Here is a 24,108-nt window from a genome sequence, read left to right as displayed (position 1 = left end):
CTTAAGGTTCAGAGCACAGGAGAGAGCACTGGTACCATGAATCTGGTCAAGAACACATGGGTAGCCGGGTGGTCATGGCGCATGCCTTTAATCTCAGCACTCAGGAGGCAGAGGCGGGCAGACCGCTGTGAGTTCAAGGCCAGCCTGGTCTACAAAATGAGTCCAGGGCAACCAAGGCTACACAGAGAAACCTTGTCTCAAAAACAACAACAACAGCTCATGGGTAAAGGTGCTTGCCGCTGAGTTGGATGAAAAAAATTGCAGTCTGTGAAGGCCATGTGGTGGAAGGAGAGAGCCGACTGTAGCAAGTTGCGTCCTCTGACCTCCTGTGCCTCTTTCCAGTAAATACCCAATTAAAACCCAAATATCAAAGGCTTAAAGTGGTGGTTCAAAAGCTGCACTCTAAGTGCCTCAGGGCCATTAGGCTTCTAGTCCGCAGTCAGCGCCACAGGGTCCCTTTCAACCTCCTTCATGCTCCTGGTCCATGGTGGCTCAGTCTTCGGCTACAAGATGGAAGAAGGGATGGAGAAGAGGTCATGCTCCAGGAAGCAGTTCTCCGCGGGAAGTGAAAGTAGAAGTGGCAGCACGCACCCCGAGCCAAGCATCAGGCCCCCAGGGCTGCACTGCCTACAAGAGAAGCTGGGAGAGGCTGACCTCATCAGAGTAAGGCTAAGAAAAGCATGGCAAGGCATCCTGAGTCGAGCTATAGGGTGCAGAATAGAGGAGCCGCTTTAAGGGGTGACTTTGGGCGAAACTGACCCCCAAGGGAGAGGGAAACTGGTGCCCCTCCCTTTCCTCTGTGGGGGGATTAGCTCTTTGGCCTCCGGCTGCACTGAGCTTGCAAGATCAACCACTCAAAAAACAAAAGCTTCATGGTGTCCCACCCGTCTCATCTGTCAATTCTGTTTTTCATAAAAGTCGTTCTCCCCCACCGTCCGTCCGTTAGGAACTACTCCAGCTTGTAACAGGCTTGATCAGTCGCTGCCTAGTTGCACTGCTCGCGGCTTAGAGAATCTGTCCCAGGGCCAGCCTTTTATTTCCAGCTAGCAGTGGTGACAGGTCTCTAGAACGCTCCCACCCCACCCCAACCCCACTCCAACCCCACCCCATCCTAACCCCACCTCAACTCCACCCCAAGATCTCTGGTTAACAAGCTAATTTTGACAGTATCCAATGTGTCCAGCAAATATGTTATTACTCTTATGATGCCCTGGTTTTCTTTTTTCCTTTTGTTTGCTTGTTTGTTTTTCGAGACAGGGTTTCTCTGTGTAGCTTTGGCTGTGCTGGACTCCCTTTGTAGACCAGGCTGGCCTCAAACTCACAGCAATCCGCCTGCTTTTGCCTCCCGAGTGCTGGGATTAAAGGCTTCATTTTGGTTTTTAAAAAAGATTTTATTTATTTCTTTTGTATACAATGTTTTGTTTGCATGTATACCTGCAAGCCAGAAGAGGACACAAGATGTCATTATAGATGGTTGTGAACCATCATGCGGTTGCTGGGAATTGAACTCAGGACCTTTGGAACACCAGGCAGTGCTCTTAACCTCTGAGCCATCTCTCCAGCCCCAATTTTGGTTTTTTTAATCTCGGCCATTCTGACTGAGGTAGGCTATAATTAGGAAGTAGTGCAAATTTACTACAGGATGTTGAACATTCTTTTTTTTCAGTAGATTAATACTGAGGGCCACAACCGGCCAAGGTATAGAGAATAGGGCTGAAGAGAAAACTCAGCTCTAAATGGGACATCTGTATCCCTCCCCTCCCTTCAGGACTCACGGACCACCCAGGAAGAGGCCGAGGCAGTGGGATAGCTATACCCAGGGTGCGGGGGGGGGGGGGGGGGGGGGGGATAGTTAGAGACCATGGGGTCATCGCACACATGAATTGAAAGCAGCCCTGACTGCGTGCACAAAGCCTGAAAAACATCATCAAAATCCCAGGGTCAGAGAGGGATCCTGACGTCCCATGCTAGCTGAAGAACTGTTAGCAACCGATGGCTACCCTGGCTACCCGATGAGGGAGAGCTAGTTTTCTTCAGGGATGTGGTCTGTGAGAGGCTAGCCATGCTCCGGTAGACAGCCCCACACCCGTGCACAAGCAGGCGGCACTAAGTGGCCTCGGTGGGTTTAAAAACCAGACCGCGTGACACTGGGAGGGAAAAGTGGGAAGACCTGAAGAGATAGAAACTAAACACATGCTATATACACCTATGAGTTTCTCAAACAATAAAAGGCGGTTAGGCAGAGCAATATGTGCCTTAATCCCAGGACTTAGGAGGCAGAAGCAGGGGAGTCTCTGAGTTTGGGGCAAATTTGAGACTAGGCTGGTCTACATAGTGAGTTCCCGGTCAGCAAAGGCTATATGTGAGACCCTGTCCCAAAACAAAACTAAAGCCAACTTTGGTCTAAGTATCATGATGAGGAAGACAGAGCAGGGCCGCCTGCCCTCCTGACTGCTCACGTACTAGCCTGGGACTGTTCATCCTCACACGCTGACCTAGCTGATGGTGCTGTGGTCCTGAGATGGGTGGTCCCTTGGGTTACTGGGTGGGTCACGTTTCACGGAGGGGGCGGGCTCTCAGAAGTGAAGGAGAAAGCAGGAGAGTCAGTGTCAGGTGTGACAGAGAAAGTGGTGTCAAAGTAGTGAGGTCGCTATTGCTGGCATTGATTACAGAGAAAAGGCCATAGCTGGGGACCGTGGCGGGCTTCTAGAAGGTGTGGATTCAGGGAATGAATTGTGTCCTAAATTATTCAAGAGGAGCATAAATTTATCTACATCTCAACTTCATTCCACAACCCGCACAGCTCATGACCCCAAGAATTGGAGTGCGTGCTGTTAAGGCGCCGATGGGCGGGCGTCACTGCTGGACTAGGTTTCTGATGAACACAACCTGTGTTCTGAGTGTATGCCCCACACAACATCTCATTTGTTAAATCCAGCATCCTCTGTCTGCTATCTTCAGTGCCTTGGAGACACCCGGCCTGATGGAGACTCTCTCAGGGGATGCTGAGGAAACAGGCGACAGTCGCACTGAACAGCCAGGGCCCCTGTGGTAGCATGGCTTACTGCCCAGTTCTGGCCCTGCAGGCCACGTCGTTCCCACTGTACCCCTCCTGCAAAACATCCATGCACCTTCTGGGGGGCTCTTCTTCAATGCCTGTCTTTTAAATGCGGCTCTTCCCAGGCAGCGGTCCTGCTCACGGGCAGCCGCCCCTTGTGTTAGCAGATGCCAACATTCATTTGCTGCACATCAGAATTGCTCACACGCTGAAAGCACAGTTGTATTTTGCACCTAGGGCAAAACCTCATGAAACCTGTTCAAATGGTTCTGTTTCAGTGGTGTTTTATATTCCAGGCCAGTAGCAACAGGCAGGTGGAGTATACAACTGAGTAACTTCCTAATTACAGTGTCCCATTGGACTTGGGGTGGGGGGCTGGAAAATGTTACAAAGGTTCTGAACACCCCCTGACCCCCACACACACCCCCACCAGGGCAGTGAAGGCTTCACAGGAGAGAGAAGTTCGTTAACTGAGTCAACGGGCATGGAATTTGCTCCAGGCGTTAAGCCTGCCGACAGGATACAAGCAAGCCTGTTTTAAGTCCACCTCAGAAAGCGTGCAAGGCTCTTCAAGTTTCCCTGGGCTTGGTCTTTCCCTGATGAGTCCTCTCTGATGGCTGACTGCCTACCTGCTCAAACCTTTATCAGTGGCAAAGCCCAGGCGGGGACCTATTTTCCTTATTGGGGCCCGAAGCCTTACATAGGGCACACATTGAGAAAGCACGCTGTGTTTATGGAAATAAAAACATAACTGGGCATCGTGTGGTTGGTCTGGGGCCGGAAGCCTACAGTTGCTGCTGTATTCAGAACGGCCCTTTTCCTGCTCATCCTTCACCAGGATGCTGGGGACAGTGACTCTCAGCTGGTCACCCCTGATTCGGGTCCCTCCTCCCTCCTTCAGGAGATAGATACTCAGAAACATCAAGCTGACCTTCCCTCCCACAGGTCAATTCCTCAGACTGGTGCCACCTTAAAAACCCACCGCCCTTCCCAAACGGCATCCCCACCCCCAGAGCCTCTCTGCTGTCTCCTTGGTCCTCCCTGGATTTCAGAGATGCTTCTCTATGCAGTGTTTGGTGGAAGGTCTGAGAGAGGACACAGTGTAGACTTCACCCAAATCACAGAGGAAGGAGGCTTTTGACCCAGTTTGTTGATTCCTAAGGTGGACACAGAGTAAGTCTCCCCCCCTACTCTCTCCCTCCCCCACATCCCCCCCAATGCACCCCGCCCCGGCTCTTTACTTACTTTGTTGGCAATGCTGAGAAAGGGACCCCAGGCCCAACACTCTCACAGGGCAAGCCCACAGCATGAGCCGCCCCTCCCCACCTCAGCTCCCGCCCCCCCCCCTGCGCTCCCTCCCCTCCCACCCTCCCTCCACTCCCATCCTCTTGTTCCCTTTTCACCCACCGAAGCAGTTTGGGCAGGAGGTGTGACTGTATCTTTCAAAGTCTCCCTAGTCACTGGAAGCCATAACCCTTCAACAAAAACAGTCTGGCCACCACAAAGCCAAACTCTTTTAGATTAGATCGTATGAATCCATTTACCACACCAATTGGAAGGCAGCTGGATGGTGGGGCCTCTGTGTGTGCCCTCTTGAAGCCAACAGAGGTGCTCAGCTAAGAAAGAAAGGCAAGCAAGGGCCTCCAAGGCAGCTTTGAAATGTCCAGGGCGACCCCAGATGTCTGACTGGAAAATACGGTCAGGCTGAAGCCTGAATGTCGGTCTAACCGTGAGGAAACATGAAGGAGAGTCAAGCCGAGGGCTATCGGACCAGCCCTTGTCAAAGCTGTCAAGGAAAGAGAGGCTGGTGGAGGTGGCCGGCAAGACATGGTGCTAAAGGCAGCGTGAATACAGTCAGGATACCGGAGTGGGGGGATGTGCGTTGATGGAAAAACTGGCCAAACGCAGAGTACCCCTACTTCAGCTGGGTTTTTTTTGTTGTTGTTTGTTTGTTTGGATTTTTGAGACAGGGTTTCTCTGTGTAGCCTTGGCTGTCCTGGACTCCCTTTGTAGGCCAGGCTGGCCTCGAACTCACAACGGTCCGCCTGCCTCTGCCTCCCGAGTGCTGAGATTAAAGGCGTGTGCCACCACGCCGGGTCCTACTTCAGCTGTTTTTGACCAGGACACCGCCATCTAGAAAGACGCCAACATCAGGGAGCTCTGTGAAGCATACACATTATGTTGCAAACCTCGCTCTAAATAGAAGAGTATCTCAAAATGAGCCATTTATTCAAAGGAGAAATTTATCTATTGATTATGCCTTACCAAGACACACAACCTACAGCATAATAGGCAAGAACTCCACCACTGAGCTAGACCCCCCAGCCCGAGAAATATATTTTAAAATAAAGGTAAATGGCTGAGGAGGTGGCTTGGTGGACAAAGCGTGCATTGTACACGCACAAGGACCTGCGTTCAGAGCCTGTAATCCAAGTAAAAGCTGGGCAGGTGTGGGGGCCCGCTGTCATCCTAGAACCTGCAAAGCAGAGACAGAGGCTCTCTCTGGCAGCAAGCTGGCTAGCTAGACTAACTGGAACGAGCAAACTCTTGGCTCACTGAGAGACCCTGCCTCAATAAAGAAAGCAATACGTAATCTAGAAAAATGGTGGACGTCAACTTCAAGTCTCCACACTCAACCTGTACACATGTACACATGCACCTCCCACACACATGTGCATGCAGTCTTTCACACACAAAAAACGCACACATACACATGTAAGATAAATAAGTAAAATAGAGTAAAGGTCCGTATTTAAATGGATTCATCTTAAAAGTAAGGAATCTTGCTCGTGATAGGAAGGAAATAGAAAACGAACCAGTGAGCTGCGCATATGCAGAACCGCCCTAATCTGGAAACCCACATCCGGGTTGGACCCAGCTCTGACCGTGTGGCTCCTCCGAGCCAGACCTACCTGATATAGTGTATGGTGATGCTAATTATAAAAGCAGACTTTGGGGGAAGCGCAGCAAGCTCATCAGCGCAGAGCAGGAAAGGCTGAAGACCCACACAACCCCATAGCCGTGAACCCTCACCTGGCCAGTGTTGAAATAAATTCCATCTTGTATCACCCTGAAGGGCTGGCCCCAGCACCCGCACGCCATGGTGAGCCTGTCACGGTTGCTGAAGTGTGCGCTGTGCAGCCAGGTCAGTCTGGAGCTGTCTGCACTGCCCTCAACAGGGAAAGAAATAATCCGTACAAACCGGCCATGACGCTTTAGCCATACCACACACATTTTGCTACATTGGGACTTTAGTTTTTTCCTCACCTCAATGTATTTTCTGATTTTCATGAGCCCGTTGGCTATTTGGGACTATGATGTTTAGGTCGTGCACATTTTTTTTTAATTCCCCAAATGTTTTCTGTGAGTGTTACTCGTAACTTCACTCGGTTTTGGTTGGGCAGTCTTATAATATTATGTTGATTGTCTAAAATCCACTGGAACTTGTTCTGAAAACTAGTCTGTCCTAAACACCGAAAAGAATGTGCATTCTGCATTTGCCATGTGCTGACTCTGTGTCCAGTGCCCCACCCGTTACGAACAATAAATACTATTATTGTAAATCAATTTTCTTAATCTCTAGCCACCATCCCTTTTTGGAGGCAGGGTTTCTTTATGTAACAGCTCTGGCTGTTCTGGACTCTCTTTGTAGACCAGGCTGGCCTCGAACTCATAGAGATCCACCCTTTCTCTGCCTCCCGAATGCTGGGATTAAAAGTGTGTGCCACCACTGCCTGGCAAAGACTAAGCTGGAGGACGTCATGCTAAGTCAAAAAGGCCGAAGCCGGCCAGGAGGTGGTGGCACACACCTGTAATCCCAGCCCTCAGGAGCCAGAAGCAGGCAGATCGCTGAGAGTTCAAGGCTAGCCTGGTCTACAGCCAGGGCTACACTGAGAAACCCTGTCTCAGATTAAAAACAAAACAAAACAACAACAACAACAAAGGCCAAAGGCAAAGGCTATCCGCTGTATAATTTCATATATTTGAAATAATCCATAATGGGCAGATCCACAGCAGCAGAAGGTAGACTGGAGATGGCCAATAACCAGGGGAGAAGTGACTGGAAATTAATGTAAATGGATTCAAGGTGGTTTTTTTTTTTTTTTTTTTCAGTGTGATAAAAATGTTCTAAAACTGGGGACCAGGGAAAGGGCTCAGCAGTTGAGTATTGCTGCTCTTCCAGAGGACCAGCACCCACATCAAGTAGTTCACTTCCATGTACCCCTAGCTCAAGGGCTCTGACATCCTCTTCTGGTCCTCCTGGGCACCCGTACACACACATACACGTACTCAGAGACACAGAATTGAAAATAACAAAATAACTCCTTACCAAGTTCTGGAATTGGCAATGGTGATGGAGTGTGCATGTGTGTGCCCATTTCTGGTTTAGATGGTGACTTCAGGGCTCTGGAGATGGGTCACTACTGACGCATAAAGATGTGCGCTCAGATCCCAGGCACCTGTATGAGAAGCCAGAAGCTGCAGTGCACACCTGCAAATCCCAGTGCCGCCCAGTCAGTGACAAGTACATCCCTGGGGCACACTGGCCAGCCGGCCTAAACTCACCAGGGAGCCCCACACCCCAGTGACAGACTGCTTCAAAAACCAAGGTGGATGGCCTCTAAGGAATGCTACTGAAGGCCGACCTCTGGATTGCACATGGATGTACACACACACACACGTCTACTTACATACACTAGACTTTTTAAAAAAATCATTGCTGGGCCTTGCAAGTGCTGGGATACCCCACCCCCACCCCCGGCATCAGATGATTGACATTAAGTAAAGGGATGGTCTGAAAATTCCTGACTCAGCTTTGTTTCCTCCGAAGAATTTCACACTTGCAGGCATGAAGGAACCAGCCCCCTTAAGGACTCCCATTAAGGCCAAAGTCTGGGAAAATGTAAAAGTCAGCCTACTCAGTCCTCTGTTAAAGACCCCCATTAAGGCGAATGCATGTAAATTTTTAGAGGATCCAACTTGAACCAAGGGCAGACAGATATCAGATCATTGTGTGTGTGTGGCAGGGACAGGAAAAACCTTGAAGAGTCCAACTTGACTCAAGGTCTCAGTCTGTGCTCAGGGTCCAGCTGGACTCAAGGACAACCAACTGTGTTTAAAATTTCCATTACTCCTTCCCCAACTAAAAAAAGTTCCTAAATGCCCCCTGTGACTGTTTCAACCAGTCTTTTCCATAGGTTAACTTGCCCCTCCACCCATTATCCAACCACGAAACGGCAAGACTTGTAACTCCCTGCTTGCAGCTTTTCTGCCCAAATGCCAACCAACCACACACTGTAAAACTCATTTCTTTGTCTAAAACCTATAAAAGGCCTGTGCCTCTGTTTCTCAGGGTCTGCAGCTTGAAAGAAATTGACAGACCCCATCTCGTTGGCTCAATAAATTCCTATGCGTTTACATCGTAATGGACTCTATCTCTTAGTGGGGACTCCAGAAACAGACTAGAGATCTCTCTAGAGGTTCAGTCTTACAGGCACAGCAGCCCTGCCTCTTGCACAAGGCTCCCACCTGCCTTTCCTCAGGCCTGCCTTCTAGGCTGCTTCGCTAGCCTCCAATCAGTCCTTTTAAATAGCTCCATTTGGTAATATTTCTCTAGGTCAAGCCTGACGGGTATGGACTATTGTCAAGATAAGATGGGAGTAAAAGCAAGAACTTCTGGAGGATGTGGACAGCGCAAGAGAAAGTACAGAGTGGGGGGCGGGGGGGAGTCAAACTGCCCTTCTTCATGGCCCGCATGACTGCACACACAGAACCCTCCCCCCCAAGGATCGACGAACCATTTATCTAAGGAAAAAAAATCATTCCTACTCATAAGCAAATTTATGAAAGTTGTGAGATGCAAAATTAATAACAAAATCAAATGTAGTTTATATAGTAAAAATGCGGAGTCAGAAATTAAAAGTTCGATAAAACGATTTATGATTGTGTAAAATTCAAAATTAATTCAACAAGTATGTTCAGGATGTCTATACCGAGAGGCACAAACACTTCTGAGAGAATTTAAAAAGGCTGAAATAATACAAGAGGATGCCAGATCTATGCATTAGGGGATAATATTGCCAAGTAATTCTTCTTCTGTCATATGTAATTTCAACTCAGCCCCCTTCAAAGCACGACCTTTGTCGTAGAAATTGACAGGCCGGCGGCCCTAAGATAGAGAATGACAAGGAATTAAGAAGTATTGAAGACACGTACATAAAGGCAACAATCAATGGACTTGGTGTGTGTGTGTGTGTGTTGGATAAGGAGAGAGAGGAATAGAAACAATGCAAACACCATACCAATGCATATGATCTCCACCCCCCAAAAAAAAAAACCAAACCAAAACTCCAAAACTTTATATGGAAAAAAAATTGGAGATCGTCTCAAACTCTAGGCTGTTTATTAAGAGTTTCCAAAGAGCATCATCCTGCAAGTGGGAAGGAATGGTAATAGATATCCCAGAAAGCAATGTTCTATAAGGATGGCCCAAGAGCTCTGGTCATACAGAGAAACTCCTACTTCTTCCTGAAGGGAGGAAGGGCTGTGCGCTGAGCTGCAGCCGCTGAGAAGCAGCAGGAAACCCAGGCTCCAGGCTCCTGGGCTCGGAGCAGCAACAGCAGCTCACATCCTCCGGTGCTTTCTGACTGACTCACTGGCCTGGGCAGTTATTAAACGCTGCCTCCACGTCTGAAAGTCAGGGCTCGCAGCTTTGCTGCAGGCACTCACTTCAGAGGCTGTCCCGCCCACCTCCGCTGGACAGGCGCCTCTGCTGAGTCACTTCCTGCTCCTAGGTTTGGGTTGTGACTTGCAGCCATGACCCCAGGGGCTCTATTCCTTCCAGGTGCTGTTCTTGGCCCCTCCCCAGGTGTGCAGAGCGCATTCCTCACCTTTGTTCCTGTTGCTCCTTGGCAGACAAAGCTGCAAGGTAGGTGCTGGAGCCAAGAAGCAGGTTTCATTTCTAGGCCTTGGTGGAGCCCTCAGTACCTCAGAGACAAGCACTGGCTGCTTCTCTGAATACCTCTTTCCAGCCCGGGCTAGCCAAGCCCAGCACAGCAGCACCCCCAAAACCATCCCTCACCTCTCTCACCTCTGTCTCCCACCTCTGCACTCAGGGACCTTAGCCATGTGTGCTATTGCTTTCCATGGAGACGGTGGGTGGCAACAAACTCATGACTTCCAAGGAAACAGCGCAAAACAGCCTTGTTGACAACTGGACGGGGTGGGGGGGGGCATGGGATGGGGTCAGGGGTCATAGGCTCAACAACCTCTGAGAAAGTGACTCTGAACTGAGACTTGAGTGACAAAAAGGAGCCAATCTTGGGGAGACACGAGGGGGACCGTGTCAGATAGGAGGCATGGCGAATCAGGAGTCGGGCTGGGGACAACTTGGTGTCATCTGAAACAAGTGAGAAGGTAGTTCGAGGTGAGGGTGGCAAGAACATGTCCAGGTCTCCCAGATCAAATCACGGGACAGTGTGGGAAGTGAAAGGGACAGGTCTCATTAATGTCCTTTCTTCTGCAGAGTGAGGGTGGGAGCCAGTGGTGTGTGCCATGTATCCTGAGGAAGTCACTTGCAAGACCTGTTCAGTCTTCTCTTCCCCAGTGTTAAAGCTGCTGAATGTTCCATGGCCTTACTGGATTGTTTTTTTTCTTTCTGTTTTTTGAGACAGGGTCTCTCTGTATACTCACTCTGTAGACCAGGCTGGCCTTGAACTCATAGAGATCCGCCCCCTCTCTGCTTCCCAAGTGCTGGGATTAAAAGTGTGTGCCACCAACACCTGGCAAAAAAAAAGTTTTTTGGTTTTTTTTTTTTTTACTTTAAAAGAAATGTTTCTGGGGCCGGGCACGTGCCTTTAATCCCAGCACTCGGGAGGCAGAGGCAGGTGGATCACTTGTGAGTTCGAGGCCAGCCTGGTCTACAAAGTGAGTCCAGGATGGCCAAGGCTACACAGAGAAACCCTGTCTTGAAAAACAAAAATAAAAACAAAAACAAGAAAGAAACGTTTCTGTGGATGAGCAGTTTGCCTGCGTGCATGCCCGAGGCAGGAGGAAGCCACAAAGAACTTCAGCTACCTAGAGCTGAAGGAAGGCTGTGTGAGCTTTCCTGTGAATGCTGGAATCAGCCTAGGTCCTCAGTAAGAGCAGCCCGCGCTCCTAACCTCTGCGCCAGCACTCCAGCCCTCTTACTGGAAATTTTTGTTGCAAGGAAATCAGTTCCTGTTCATAGGACACAATGTGAGAGTTGCAGATTGAGGAGATGTGGAAATCCTTCCATTGCCCAGGGTGCTTTGCAATAAATTCCTTCTAGAAACCCAACCTTGCATTTTACATAAATTAGATCATTGGGAGAATGCCTTCGTCGGCATTGAAAAGCCTTTGCGATGAGACACAGGCTAGAATGCAGGAGAGAGGGCTGAGTAAAGGTGAATAGTTCACGGTCCTGGTTGTGGTTCATTAGTGCCGAGTTCTGTGAAGTCAGAACATGGGTGCGAGAAGCCAATATCTTCTTTTCCTTTTCAACTTTATTTTATGTACATGGGCGTTTGTTTTGCACATATGTCTGCGCCCACCGTGTGTGTGCAGTACTTCTGGAAGCCAGGAGAGGGCATCAGATTCCCTGGGACTGGAGTTTACAGATGGTTGTGAGCCACCGCGCGGCCCCTGGGAATCGAACCTAGGTCCTTTGGAAGAGCAGCCACTGTTCTCAAGAGCTGAGCCATCTCTGCAGCCCCTCCAATATCTTCTTAATGTGTTTCCTGGATAGTGAGCACCTATGGAATATATGCTGTGAGCCAGGCTCATAGTGCTGTGGTTTACCTACATACTTGCTCAGTCTTCTGTGTCTATTTGTCTTTGTTTGTTTGTTTACAGCACAGGAGAGCAAGCCCAGGCACTGATGGACACTAGGGGAGTCTTTCAAATGACGTCAGAGGGGGTTAGCACTTTGCCCACTGTCTTAGTTACTTTTCTTTTTCCGTGAAGAGACACCATGATCAAGGCAACTTCTAAGAGAAAGCTTTTAATTCAGGGGCTCGTGTTTCTAGAGGGCTAGCATCTATGATTAGAAAGACAGGGGGCATGGCAGCAGGCAGGGGGCATGGCAGCAGGCAGAGGGCGTGGCAGCAGGCAGAGGGCGTGGCAGCAGGCAGAGGGCGTGGCAGCAGGCGGGGGCGTGGTGCCAGGCGGGGGCGTGGCTCTGGAGCAGCTGCTGAGAGAGCACATGTGATTCACAGGTAGGAGGCAGAGAGAAAGAGCTTACAGGAGACACATTGGCTTTTGAAACCTCAGCGCCCACCCCAGTGACACAGCTCCTCCAGCAAGGCCACGCCTCCTCATCCTTCCCAAACAGTTCCACCAACTGGGAATCAAGCAGTCAAATAGACGAGGCTATGAGAGCCATTCGCACGCAAAGCACCACATCCACCATCAGTTGCATGTGTGGCCAGTGGGAGACCACTGGGGGTCAGGCTTTATCCGCCTACAGCATCTCAGGAAGTTATGTTGAATAACTGCCCTTTCACCGTCCACTGTCAAGTACCCAGGCGCCCCCGGGCTTCTCCCAGCCTGGCAGTTAGCTGCCCTAGACTGAGGCCTGTCTCAGCAAGAGTGCAGTCTGCTTTGAGTGAAAAGGAGTAGCACACGTCGTTAATTTCAGCACTCAGGAGGCAGAGGCAGAAGGATCTCTGGGAGTTCAAGGGCAGCCTGGCCTACAGGGTGAGTTCCAGGGTGGAACGGTGAGATCTTGTTTCACCCAAGCAGATGGTAAATGCAGGGTGAGCTGACTCGAGCTGAACCTGTCACTGGTTCCCCTTAGGGGAAAATGGTGAGGAAATTTAACTTTGGGCTAAACGAGTTTAGTGTAACCTGCTTTTGACTCATGCCTATGTGTACCCAATGCCTCTGGGATAGTCTTTCTTGGTTGATATGAGCTAACAACACCTTCAGAAAGGGGATTTCCCAAGCTGCTGTTTGGCATTTTTTGTTTTGTTTTGTTTTGTTTTATTTGTTTTGTTTTAGTTTTTAGGGTTTGTTTGTTTGTTTGCTTGTTTTATTTTTTCAAGACAGGGTTTCTCTGTGTAGCCCTGGCTGTCCTGGAACTTGCTTTGTAGACCAGGCTGGACTTGAACACTTGTGCGTAAGTCATGTCTGTCTGTCAGCTGATGCCCCGCTCAAAGCTGAGTGTTTAGCTGCCAGAAAAGACCTTGGCACAACCAGGCAGACTCAGAGTCATCAGCAGAACAAAGTGAGCAGGCTGGGGCAGTGAGGGGCATGCTCAGCACGTGATCCGTCACTGTAGAAGCCTGTCCTATTCCCAGGGGCTGGCCTAGCAGGACAGTCCTTTAAAACTCTGAAGTGTGTGGTGGTGGGGGGGCCCTGGAGAGATGGCTCAGAGGTTAAGAGCACCGACTGCTCTTCCAAAGGTCATGAGTTCAATTCCCAGCAACCACATGGTGGCTCACAACCATCTATAATGAGATCTGGTGTCCTCTTCTGGCCTGCAGGCAGGATATTGTATACATAATAAATAAAGAAATCTTAAAAAAAAAAAAACCTCTGAAGTGGATCAATATATTGTGCTGCTGTTCATTTAAAAAGCACAGCCTAATAAGTGCTTCTTATTAGGCTTACAGTTATTTTTTTTAATATTTATTTATTGTATATGAGTGCTTTATCTGCAGAAGAAGGCATCAGATAACATTATAGACGGTTGTGAGCCACCATGTGGTTGCTGGGAATTGAACTCAGGACCTCTGGAAGAGCAGGCGGTGCCCTTAACCACTGAGCCATCTCTCCAGCCCTAGGCTTACAGTTATTACAGTGGTATTATTCACCTGCTTTCATAATCAGTGAATACACAGACACCTGGTATACTTTAGAATAGCCTTATGACCTGGGGCAGGGCAGATATTAACCCCCTAAGCTACCTTCCATTATCCCCTCCACCCATGCCATCTGTTCCCACAATCCCAATCCCATAATACTTGCTATGATTGTTCATTTGGGCCACGTCTTTCACGTGGAACTTCAGAGCTCCTCCTCTGGGCCCATGTGGCTCCTTCCTATCCCACAGTGATTCTCCTCCTGCTTCTCCTCCTGCGGTACCTGTCTGTCCCAAAGCCCTTGAACTTTGGCCACACCCTCCCCATTCTTCCCTGCCCAGGGTTAGGCCAATCAGGAATAATTTCTTAGGCAAGGTTACAAACATCATATTGAGGTAAAAGACAACAAGCCGACCTCAGGGGGAGAAATAATTAATAATCAAGTACAAAGCACCAAGACCATGCTGTTACAGTAGTGGGTTGAATCGAGACCCTTAAAAGACACGCCTTAATTTCCAGAACCTCTAAGTACAGCCTTATGTAGGAAACATGCCTTTGCAAGTATAGCCAAACACCTTGAGATAAAATCATGGAAGTCTAACAGCAAGCTCCCATTCAGTGATAAGTGCCCTTAACAGGGAAAAGGAGCAATTTCGTTACAGGCCCCAGACCTCAGCACAACTGGTGCCATGATGGATGATGTCCCATGAGGCCATGGAACCCAGTGTGTAGGCAGCACCACCACCTACCAAAATGAAAACAAAAACCTAATCCATCAAAGTCCATAGTTCTGGAAAAAGTCCCTAAATGTACTAACGCTGCTTGTTGGCTTCTGTTGGCTAACTGTTCTTGCTAACTGAGGTGTGTCCATGAGGGTGTGGCTTCTGTGCTTCAAAGCTCTGAGAAAGGCTTGGAGCTGTACTGAGGGGTTCCAAATACCCAATGTAGTCACTGGCCAGCCAATGAAGTCTTTCTATTGGCTTGAACCTGTGTCCAAGGGGTTGTCTCTGGTGGCATTCTGAGGGCAATCCCAGAAGGGCAAAGCCTAAGCATTTAACAGTGCTGTGATAAGCCAAGGACGCCCAAAGACACCATGAGCCGGAAGAAGCAAACAGCCTCATGCCTTCTAGAACTTTCCAAGAGGTAATGGCCCTCCTGACCTGCTGATTTCTTACTTGTGGCCTCCAGAAGTGTAGACCAAAAAACAAACGAACAAACAAACAAAAAAACAAAAACAAAACAAAAAAACTTCTGTTGTTTGAAGCTACCAGTTTGTTGTTATCATTCAGAACGGTGGCCCTAGTGGTAACAGAGGGAGCCACTGTTCTCTTGTCCCCACCTCCGGTTGGCCACTTACAATCAGAAAGGCACAGGGGCATCTGGACACTCACAATCGGCTGGAGAGGCTCTCTCTGCCAGCCGCGACGTTGCGATGTTCTGTTCCAAATGGGGAAAGTTGAAAGGGGCAAAGCCCAGTGCCCTTGCCAGTTTGGCCCTCTCCTGTCTCTGGGTCTTGGGCCCACTGGCTACCTTCCTCTCAGAACTCCACACGTTGCATCGTCATTGTCTCTTTACCGCCTTGAGTCCCTTGGCTTGGACGATTCTGATCTTTTTCGTCATCTGTTCACCAATGGTTCCTCACAGTTCCCACAAATGACTAATCCCATCTTTTTTGGTTTTGTTTTTGGTTGTTTGGTTTTTGGTTCTTGGAGACAGGGTTTCTCTATGTAGCCTTGGCTGTCCAGGATTCGCTGTGTAGACCAGGCTGGGCTCTGCCTCCCTGTGTGGGAGTGCTGGGATTAAAGGCTTGAGCCACCATGCCCGGCTTGCTGTCCACTTTTAATTTGGCATTTTTAATTGGATTACTGAGAACCGATAGTTAGGCCTTACCACAGGGAGTGGCCTGTAAGTTCAGTGTCAGTGTATCACCAGAGTCCATCCTCCTGAAGAAAATGGTGGTGACTAAATGTGATGCCCTTGATCGACATTACACAGCAAGGGCTTTGATATCGCTGCTCTCCCACGGAGGGAGGGAAGAACTAACGTTTTTGGTTTTCTCTTCATTATAAATTTGCTGTTCTCTAAAGGTCTTATTTTCCGCTCTCTCTTGGCTCTGAGATTCCACTATACTGTGGAATGGTTGATGTTAGTCACAGGTGCTGCAGTGGAGGGAGGAGCTTACCAAGATGCTAAACTTTCGTTTTCAGAGGGAGCAGAGGGAGTTCAGTGTTCTTGGTGGGGGGGGGGGTTTGGGGGGGGTGGAGACTGAGCTGACTAGCTCACCCCAGTTCCTTTTATTCAGTCATGACACAAAAGGTTCCAACCACCTAAGTTATCTTGCCCTTGCTGCCCAAGAGAGTGGTCGACCCACACAGTTCTTAGTCTCTTTTGACCGTGGCGAGGGACGACAAAATTTCTTCAAAGATTGGTTTTCAAACAATTTCTCAGCCTCTACCGATGGACCCAAGCACAGCAAATTTTCCAGACCTTTCTACAGAAAGCACCGCTCCAGCAGCACCTCCATCACCCATTTTCTTGATTTGTCCATAAGCAGCCTTCCCCATGGCATGATGGCTGCTCACCGAGGACACGCCTGAGAGAGGATCTGTGCTTCTCTGCCTGACCCAGGGCAAGAGCTTCTCAAGAACCGCCTTCCCACACCCCCATCCTCCACTCCTCTCCTCGACTCCTGCCTGCCAGCAGTCCTCTGTGTGAAGACTTTCTGATCACAGCAGAGAGATTCAAACCCAGGGTCTGATGGAAATAACAGATATAGGTTGGAAAAGGAAATCAGCCAGCTCTCGGGAGGCAGAGGCAGGCGGGTTGCTGTGAGTTCGAGGCCAGCCTGGTCTTCAAAGCGAGTCTAGGACAGCCAAGGCTATACAAGGAAACCCTGTCTCACAAAAACCAAAACCAAAACCAAACCAAACCAAAAAAAAAAAAAAAAAAAAAAAAAAAAAAGGAAAGAAAATCAGCAAAGTGGTTCTATGGTAGATGCAGCTAGCAGCACTTTATTCAGCCAGTGGCTTGTAAACCCAATGGTCTAGCCTAGGAGATGGGTATAAGATGGCCCCTGCAGGCCACACAGCCTAGTGGGCAGGAGAGTTCCCTACCTACCCTGTGTTTTGTGGGCTCCAGTTAGGGATGGGGAGAGAGCTCTGACTGGCCAGAAATACTGTTCCTAGAGAGTGCTAGGCTCTGTCCAGTTGGGGGCAATGCCCTTACAGACTCTCTCCTGGGTACTTTATAGGCACTGATGTGTAACCAGGCAGAGACCAGAGATGGAGCGCTTAAGGTCTACCTCGCAAGGGCGTTTCCTGAGTACGTTTCTCTGTGAACAAAAACTTAGTCCTCCAAGCGGCTGGTTCTCCTTTCTTGACTCGGAGGGGACAGCTAAGCAAGGAAGATGCCTGGCTTTTACGTGCCTCGTGCACGTGGGTGCTGGGATTCGATGCTGGCCGGTGGCTTCAGGTTAAATCGCGCAATCTCTGTTTCAGTGGCAAGCAGAGGCAGGCCCTGCACGGGGACCTCGCCTTGCGTCCCTAGGTGTACAGCACCCTCTGTTGGCCGCCTGGACTAAACGCCCTGGGCCTGTATCAGAGTTCTGTCCGTGTTATCCTTCCGCCTCACCCACGCAAATGCCCGTTGCTAAGTGTCAGGCTCTGTCTGGAAGTTGAAGATATAAAAATGCACTAAGTAAACGACTTAAAAACATTTTTTTTTTAAGCCGGGCGGTGGTGGCGCACGCCTTTAATCCCAGCATTCGAGAGGTAGAGGCAGGCGGATCACTGTGAGTTAGAGGTCTACAAAGTGAGTCCAGGTCAGCCAAGGCTACACAGAGAAACCCTGTCTCGAAAAACCAAAAACCAAAAATAAATAAATAAAAATAAAAAATATATTCGCTGTTGAATCATTTAAACAATCCGTTTTGTTTTTATTTATTTGTTCTGTCTGTCTGTCCGTCCTTCCCTCTCCCTCCTCCCCCCCGCCCCGGGTGTGTGTGTGTGTGTGTGTGTGTGTGTGTGTGTGTGTGTGTGTGTGGTTATGTGCGTGTGAGCTCAGATCCCCTGGAACTAGAGTTCCAGATGGTTGTGAGACATCGTGTGGGTGCTGGGAACGGAATTCCGGTCAACTCCTTTTCTTTAAAAGGTGACTCCCAAGCCTGGTATCTGGATTGGAACAAGCCTCATTTTAAGTGTTTTCTGAAGACTGAGGCTAAGGAGTTTGAGGGCCAAGTAGTCTCTTAGGGGTCATGTTTTGCTTTCCAGTGGCCAGACGCAATTGCAGAACTATACAATAGTCTTAACACCTCTCTGTGTGTGAGGAGGGGTGGATAAAAAAAAAAACCCTAGCTCACCACGTCCTCTTCCCTTGTCCTGTGTGAACGGGCAAACGGTACCAGAGCCACCTGGGCCATTGCTGGGCTTTGGGGCTTCTCCTGTACCTCTTGTGCCACCTCCACACCAGTCCAAGGCTGATGCGACACCTGGATTGCTAGCAATGACCATAGAGAAACATTGCTATTTCCTGCCCCAACGAAAGCCATAAAAATTGGGTTGTGCTGTGGAGCCCTCTAGAGGCCAACAGGTGTCATTGCATTCCCTCCAGCAAGGTGCCCAGTAGGGACAAAGGAAACTGGAAGCAAATGCTCCCTGGGAGAAAAGGTGTAGAACAAAAATTTCAGCTTTTTTTCTTTTGGGGGATTTCTGTGCCTTGTTTTCAAGTTTCTATTTTAACAGAACACTTTCACTGAACCACAATTTACCCACTTAAAGTGCACAGTGTAGCCTTTAGCATAGTCACACTGTGGTGGCGCACGCCTTTAATCCCAGCACTCGGGAGGCAGAGGCAGATGTATCACTGTGAGTTCGAGGCCAGCCTGGTCTACAAAGCGAGTCCAGGACAGCCAAAGCTAACACAGAGAAACTCTGTCTCGAAAAACCAAAGAAGGAGGAGGAAGAGGAGGAGGAGGGGAGAAGAAGAAGAAGAAGAAGAAGAAGAAGAAGAAGAAGAAGAAGAAGAATAAGCAGAAGAAGAAGAAGAAAATCCCAATCCCACCCCATCAATGGAAATTCCCTACACTTCCTATCTCTAGCTTTTTGTAACCACGAACTCACCTTCGTCCCTTATGGATTTGTCTGTTCTGGAGATTTTTCTTTCCTTTTTTTCTTTTTTCTTTTTCTTTCTTTGTTTTTGTTTTTGTTTTTGGTTCTTCAAGACAGGGTTTCTCTGTGTAGCCTTGTATGTCCTGGACACTCTTTGTAGACCAGGCTGTCCTCGAACTCAGAGACTCCTGACTCTGCCTACCGAGTGCTGGGGTTAAAGGCATGCGCCACCACATCCTGTGAGATTTTTCTATAGTAGTAGGTGACCATTGGTTCTGGCTTCTTTTACAGAACAAGCCTTTGTCTCTCTATTTTATTTACACTTTAATTCGAATTACCTTATAATGTACCACCCAAAGTGCGATGCTTCCAGGAGATGCTATTCATAATTGCTGTGCCCTGGCTACCTTTGTCCAGTCAGGGAGGCCATCCCCACTGTCAAGAAGAAGAGTTGAGTCACCCACACTTCTCCCCGACTCTCCAACCGCCCCTCCCTGAGTCAGAACTACCAAACCTCGCTCAGCACGCTCCATTTACTTCCGAGGTTGCCAACACTGTTTACAGCTGAAGTGTGCTGAGGACCTACAGGAAGAAATAAGACCGATTTCCCCCCACCCCCAAAGAAATGAGGGATGGCGGTTTCGTTTTCCATTTTCGGAAGCATAAGCGTAGGCTGTGGGTGGTGGGCAGGCTAGGAAAGAAAGCAGATGCAGGAAGCAAATAATGTGACAACTGGGGATGTTGGGCACAGCCATCAGGGGGTGACTCTGGGAGACTTAATTGGGTGGGTCACGCATGGCGCCTCTGAAAAGGGTAACACAATTATTTATTGTCTCGCTGTTAGACGCACCCGGCTGTTAGACGCATCTCTCACCGTGATGATGTTTGCCACACGCTTCCTGGTGGGGAAGACTGTCACTGTTTGTAAGCGAATGAAATTTTTCTTATTTCTTTAATTATAAGTGTGGATTGAGCTACGATAGAGGTTACACCAACGTTGAAGTGTCACCTGCCTGGTGACAGCCTGTTCATTATGCTTGCTGACAAGAAAGGCAAAGTACAGCTCAGCAGATGCTCTTGACCCTCTCTCTCTCCCTTGCTGCAAGAAGTTTTGATCAAACAGCAAACTTTATCAACAAACTTGGCCTCGTGGGGGTCATATGTGTAATGTGCTGCACCACATGAAAGGTAACCTGTCCCCCTCTGTCACAGTGCGGAGCAAATATAGTCTGCCTTGCAATGCAGCTATGTAAAAGGAAACGTTGTGCATTATAATCAAAACAACAACAACAATACACATACACACAACACACACACACACACACACACACACACTGCACACACACACCTCTGTGTCCTCCTGGAACCTAAATTCTTTAAGGAATCAAACAATAAGTCTAAAGTTTGTGTTCTGAATTCACTAATGAGGCTAATTTGGGGCCCCTGCCATAACGAGTGCCCTTTGTGAAACCTGATTTGACGTGGTCCCAGGAGCAGACCTAGGACCCTGTAAGGCTCCATGCCAAGGATTGGGTTCTGGTCCCCACATTTAAATGAGCCCTCCTGGTGGCCCTAGCAGCCTTTGTGTGCGTGCGTGCGTGTGTGTGTGTGTGTGTGTGTGTGTGTGTTTTGTGTCTCGGCTCATCCATCTGGCTCCCCTTCTGCCACCTTTTCCTTCTGTTTACAATTTGTCTTCCAGCTTTTTCTGCACTAATTACGCTATAGACAGATTTAGTCGATTTCTGGGCCAGCTGCTCAAATACACCCTTTTCTGCACTGAAGACACTCAGGGCAGGCCCCCTGCCACCCACAGGGACACCCGGACTCTGAGTCTGGAAGAAAATCACGGGAACTTTTCCGATTCTGGTGCTGCCCTTCGAATTCATTCCTCAGGAACAAAGAAAATAAAGGCATCGATTTCCCAAGAGTACGGAGAAGATCTGGATGCCAGCTGGAGGCTTCAGTGGTTTGTACAGCCAAAAGACGAGGACTAGACCCACTAGGTGCATGCCTTTCTGATGCTGTGCTCCCAAGAGCTTGGCCACACCTTCCAGGAAGGAGAAGCCACTAGCAGGCTCCTTGAGGGAGGAGCTGGGCAGCCCTCAAGCTCAAGAGCATTGCCAGCGAAGGCTTACTGGGGGAGACTGTTTGTGCAGATGACTTTGTGCTTTCAAGTATGTTTAAGATGGGACCATCTATTGTTTTTAAATTACCACTATTATTCGTAGGCTCGGCTAGTGATCAATTAAAACACAGACACTTGTTATATTTTAAGATAGCCTTAGTTAACCTGGGGCAGGGCAGACATTAATCCTCTAAACTACTCCCATAGTGGGGCAGGCATGGGATCCCTGCCTCAATCCCATGCAACCCGTCTCTAATAATTTCTATCAAGCTACCTCCCATCCGTAATCCCAAATACTTGCTAATGTTCTTCATCTGGACCGGATTCTCCATCCACGCTGGCCATGTGCTTCTCCTCCATCTAATCCATGGCAGCCTTCCTCTCCTCTCCTCTGGGTCTCCCTCTTTTTCCTCCCGGTGGTGGTTTTTCTCTTCCCCGCAAGATTCCTCTTTCTCCTCTTTGGGACCCTTAGCCTTACCTATCTCATCTGCTCTGTCCAGGTGAGATGGCTTTTTATTAATTAGCATCAAATACTTCAGACCATCCCCCCAACAGCCATCATCTCTGAGGTCCAGGAAATGAATGTGATATTCCAAGGAAGGTAAGCCGCACCGTCGCTGCGGGAGGAAGTCGATCCCGGGATGAATTTAGAAGAGGTCTTACGGAGTAGAAGCTTCATGCTCCAGATGGCTTGCTTGTTCACAGGAGAGCTGCCCACCCCTTTCAGAGCCATCCATGCGCACAGAGATCCGCAGACTCTGCCCAGATGAGCAAGCCTCAAAAAATCTACCATGCAAAAGGATTCCAGCAGGTCCCAGGAATCTGTGCCCAGCTGAATTCCGTGCCAAGAATACAAATGAATGGTGGTGAAATAGAAGGTCTGGGTGACACTGATGCCAACATCATGATTGTTTCCAAGAGGCATTGGAATCCAGATTGGCCACTCCAGAAGGTTTATGCAGAAATTATAGGAATTGGTAAATAATGTGTACGATGGTTTAAGTGTGTGGGACCAGAAGGGCAGACAGGGAAGCTGAGATCCTATCTGGCTGACATACCCATAAATCTATGGAGAAGGGATCTATTATGACAATGAGGCGCTCAGATTAATATTCCTGCAGGGGTAAGCAGTGACGAAGCTATGGGCGAAATGGTACATGCTTCTGGGCAAGATACTAATGTGAGTTATCAGGGGCAACCATAAGCTATGCCCATTATACAAACAGAGAACTTCTCAGGTGTTGAGTTTCCAAGTTTATAAGAGGGTCCACTGCTGAGATACCAATAGCTTTGCCCCTAAAATGGATTTCAAACAGACCTGTGTGGCAAGAGCAGTGGCCCATAACAAAGGAAAAATAGCAGGCACTTCACCATTTAATACAAGAGCAGCTGGAGGCTCAGCATAGAGAAGAGTCTACCAGCCCTTGGAAAAAAGAAGAAGAAGAAGAAGAAGAAGAAGAAGAAGAAGAAGAAGAAGAAGAAGAAGAAGAAGAAAAAGTCAGGCAGCTGGAGGATGCTAACGGATTTGAGAGCAGTGAATAAAGTAATTCAACCAATGGGTCCTTTACAGCCTGAGATTCCTTTATCTTCCTTGTTACCTAGGTCAGGGTCTATAATAGTGATTGATTTAAGAGATTGTTTTTTTCACAATACCTTTGCATGAGAAGGATAGGGAAAGATTTGCTTTCTCCGTACCTAACTTTAACAGTAATAGTCCAATGAAGAGATACCATTGGAAGGTACTTCCACAGGGAATGTTGAATAGTCCAACTTTGTGCCAATATTTTGTGCAACAATCCTTAGAAATAATTTGTAGGCAATTTCCTCAATCTATCATTTATCATTACATGGATGATATTCTGTTGGCTGATTCTGATGTTGACACTTTAAAAATTTTTTTTTTTAAGAAACACAAAGAGCCTTTTTCCTCTTTGACTGTCTGAAGGCAAGATGGGTCACCAGCATCTCTACTGGAGTCACCCACGGAAGTTCAGCCAGAGTTCTCGCTCCTGCCGCGTTTGCTCTAACTGCCATGGTCTGATCCGGAAATACGGGCTCAACATGTGCCGTCAGTGTTTCCATCAGTACGCGAAGGACATAGGCTTCATTAAGTTGGACTGAGCGACCTTGAGTGGATTATTCAAGACTGTCTGCCCAGTGAAGCAGATCATGCTAGCCTTTGTACATAAAGAATAAAAAAGTGAAGACCTTCTAAAAAAAAAAAAAAAGAAAAGAAAAGAAAGAAAGAAACACAAAGAATTCTGCCATGCTAAGGGTTACAGATTGCTCCAGAAAAAAAAAAAATACAAATAGGAGATTCAATTACCCATTTATGCTATAAAATAACTGAACAAAAAATTCAACCACAAAAGGTACAGATCCATAGAGATCAATTGCAAACTCTTAATGACTTCCAAAAATTAATGGGAGATATTAACTGGTTTAGGCCTACAATTGGACTAGCTACCTATGAGTCAAATAACTTGTTTCAAACTTTACAAAAGGATTCAGATTTAAACAGTCCAAGGTATCTAACAGGTGAAGCAGAAAAGGAGTTAATTCTGGTAGAGCAAAAACTACAAAGGCCTTATGTGGATAGAATTGATCTTAAACTTGGTTGCATTCTGGTTATTTTACTTTCAACACATTCTCCTACTGGGCTCCTTATGCAAAGGGAAGATGGAATCATGGAATGGATTTTCTTAGAGAATGAACAAAGAAAAAAATTGAAGACATACATAGAGAAAATTCTGAATTGATTACAAAGGGAAGAACAAGATTGTGTCAACTGTCAGGAACAGACACTGCAGAAATTGTAGTGTCTCTTAGTAATTCTGAGATTATGTCATAATGGGTAATCAACAAAGATTGACAAAGAGCTTGTAGTAACTATTTGGGAGAAATTAATAACAAATACCCGAAAAGCAAATGTACACAGTTTATAAAAAGATTTAATTGGGATCCTTCCAAGTATTGTAAAGAGAAAACTGATTCCAG

At 48.0% G+C, this 24,108-nt stretch overlaps 1 protein-coding gene across 1 annotated transcript; it reads left to right on the top strand.

Annotated features, from left to right (window-relative positions):
* Positions 1–23,061: 23,061 nt before the first annotated feature.
* LOC127203125 (40S ribosomal protein S29-like) lies at positions 23,062–23,342 on the top strand. The gene has a single exon (XM_051161927.1). The coding sequence runs from the start codon at positions 23,062–23,064 to the stop codon at positions 23,230–23,232; it is 171 nt and encodes a 56-aa protein (XP_051017884.1). The 3' UTR covers positions 23,233–23,342.
* Positions 23,343–24,108: the final 766 nt, after the last annotated feature.

The sequence above is a fragment of the Acomys russatus genome, chromosome 19 (genome assembly GCF_903995435.1).
Source record: "Acomys russatus chromosome 19, mAcoRus1.1, whole genome shotgun sequence".
NCBI classification, from domain to species: Eukaryota; Metazoa; Chordata; class Mammalia; order Rodentia; family Muridae; genus Acomys; species Acomys russatus.
The sequence above is the reverse complement of the archived record's forward strand: the minus strand, read 5'-3'. Positions and strand labels throughout refer to the sequence as shown.

Coding starts and splice junctions, on each gene's coding strand:
- LOC127203125 (XM_051161927.1), top strand. CDS start 23,062: ATGGGTCACCAGCATCTCTACTGGAGTCACCCACGGAAGTTCAGCCAG.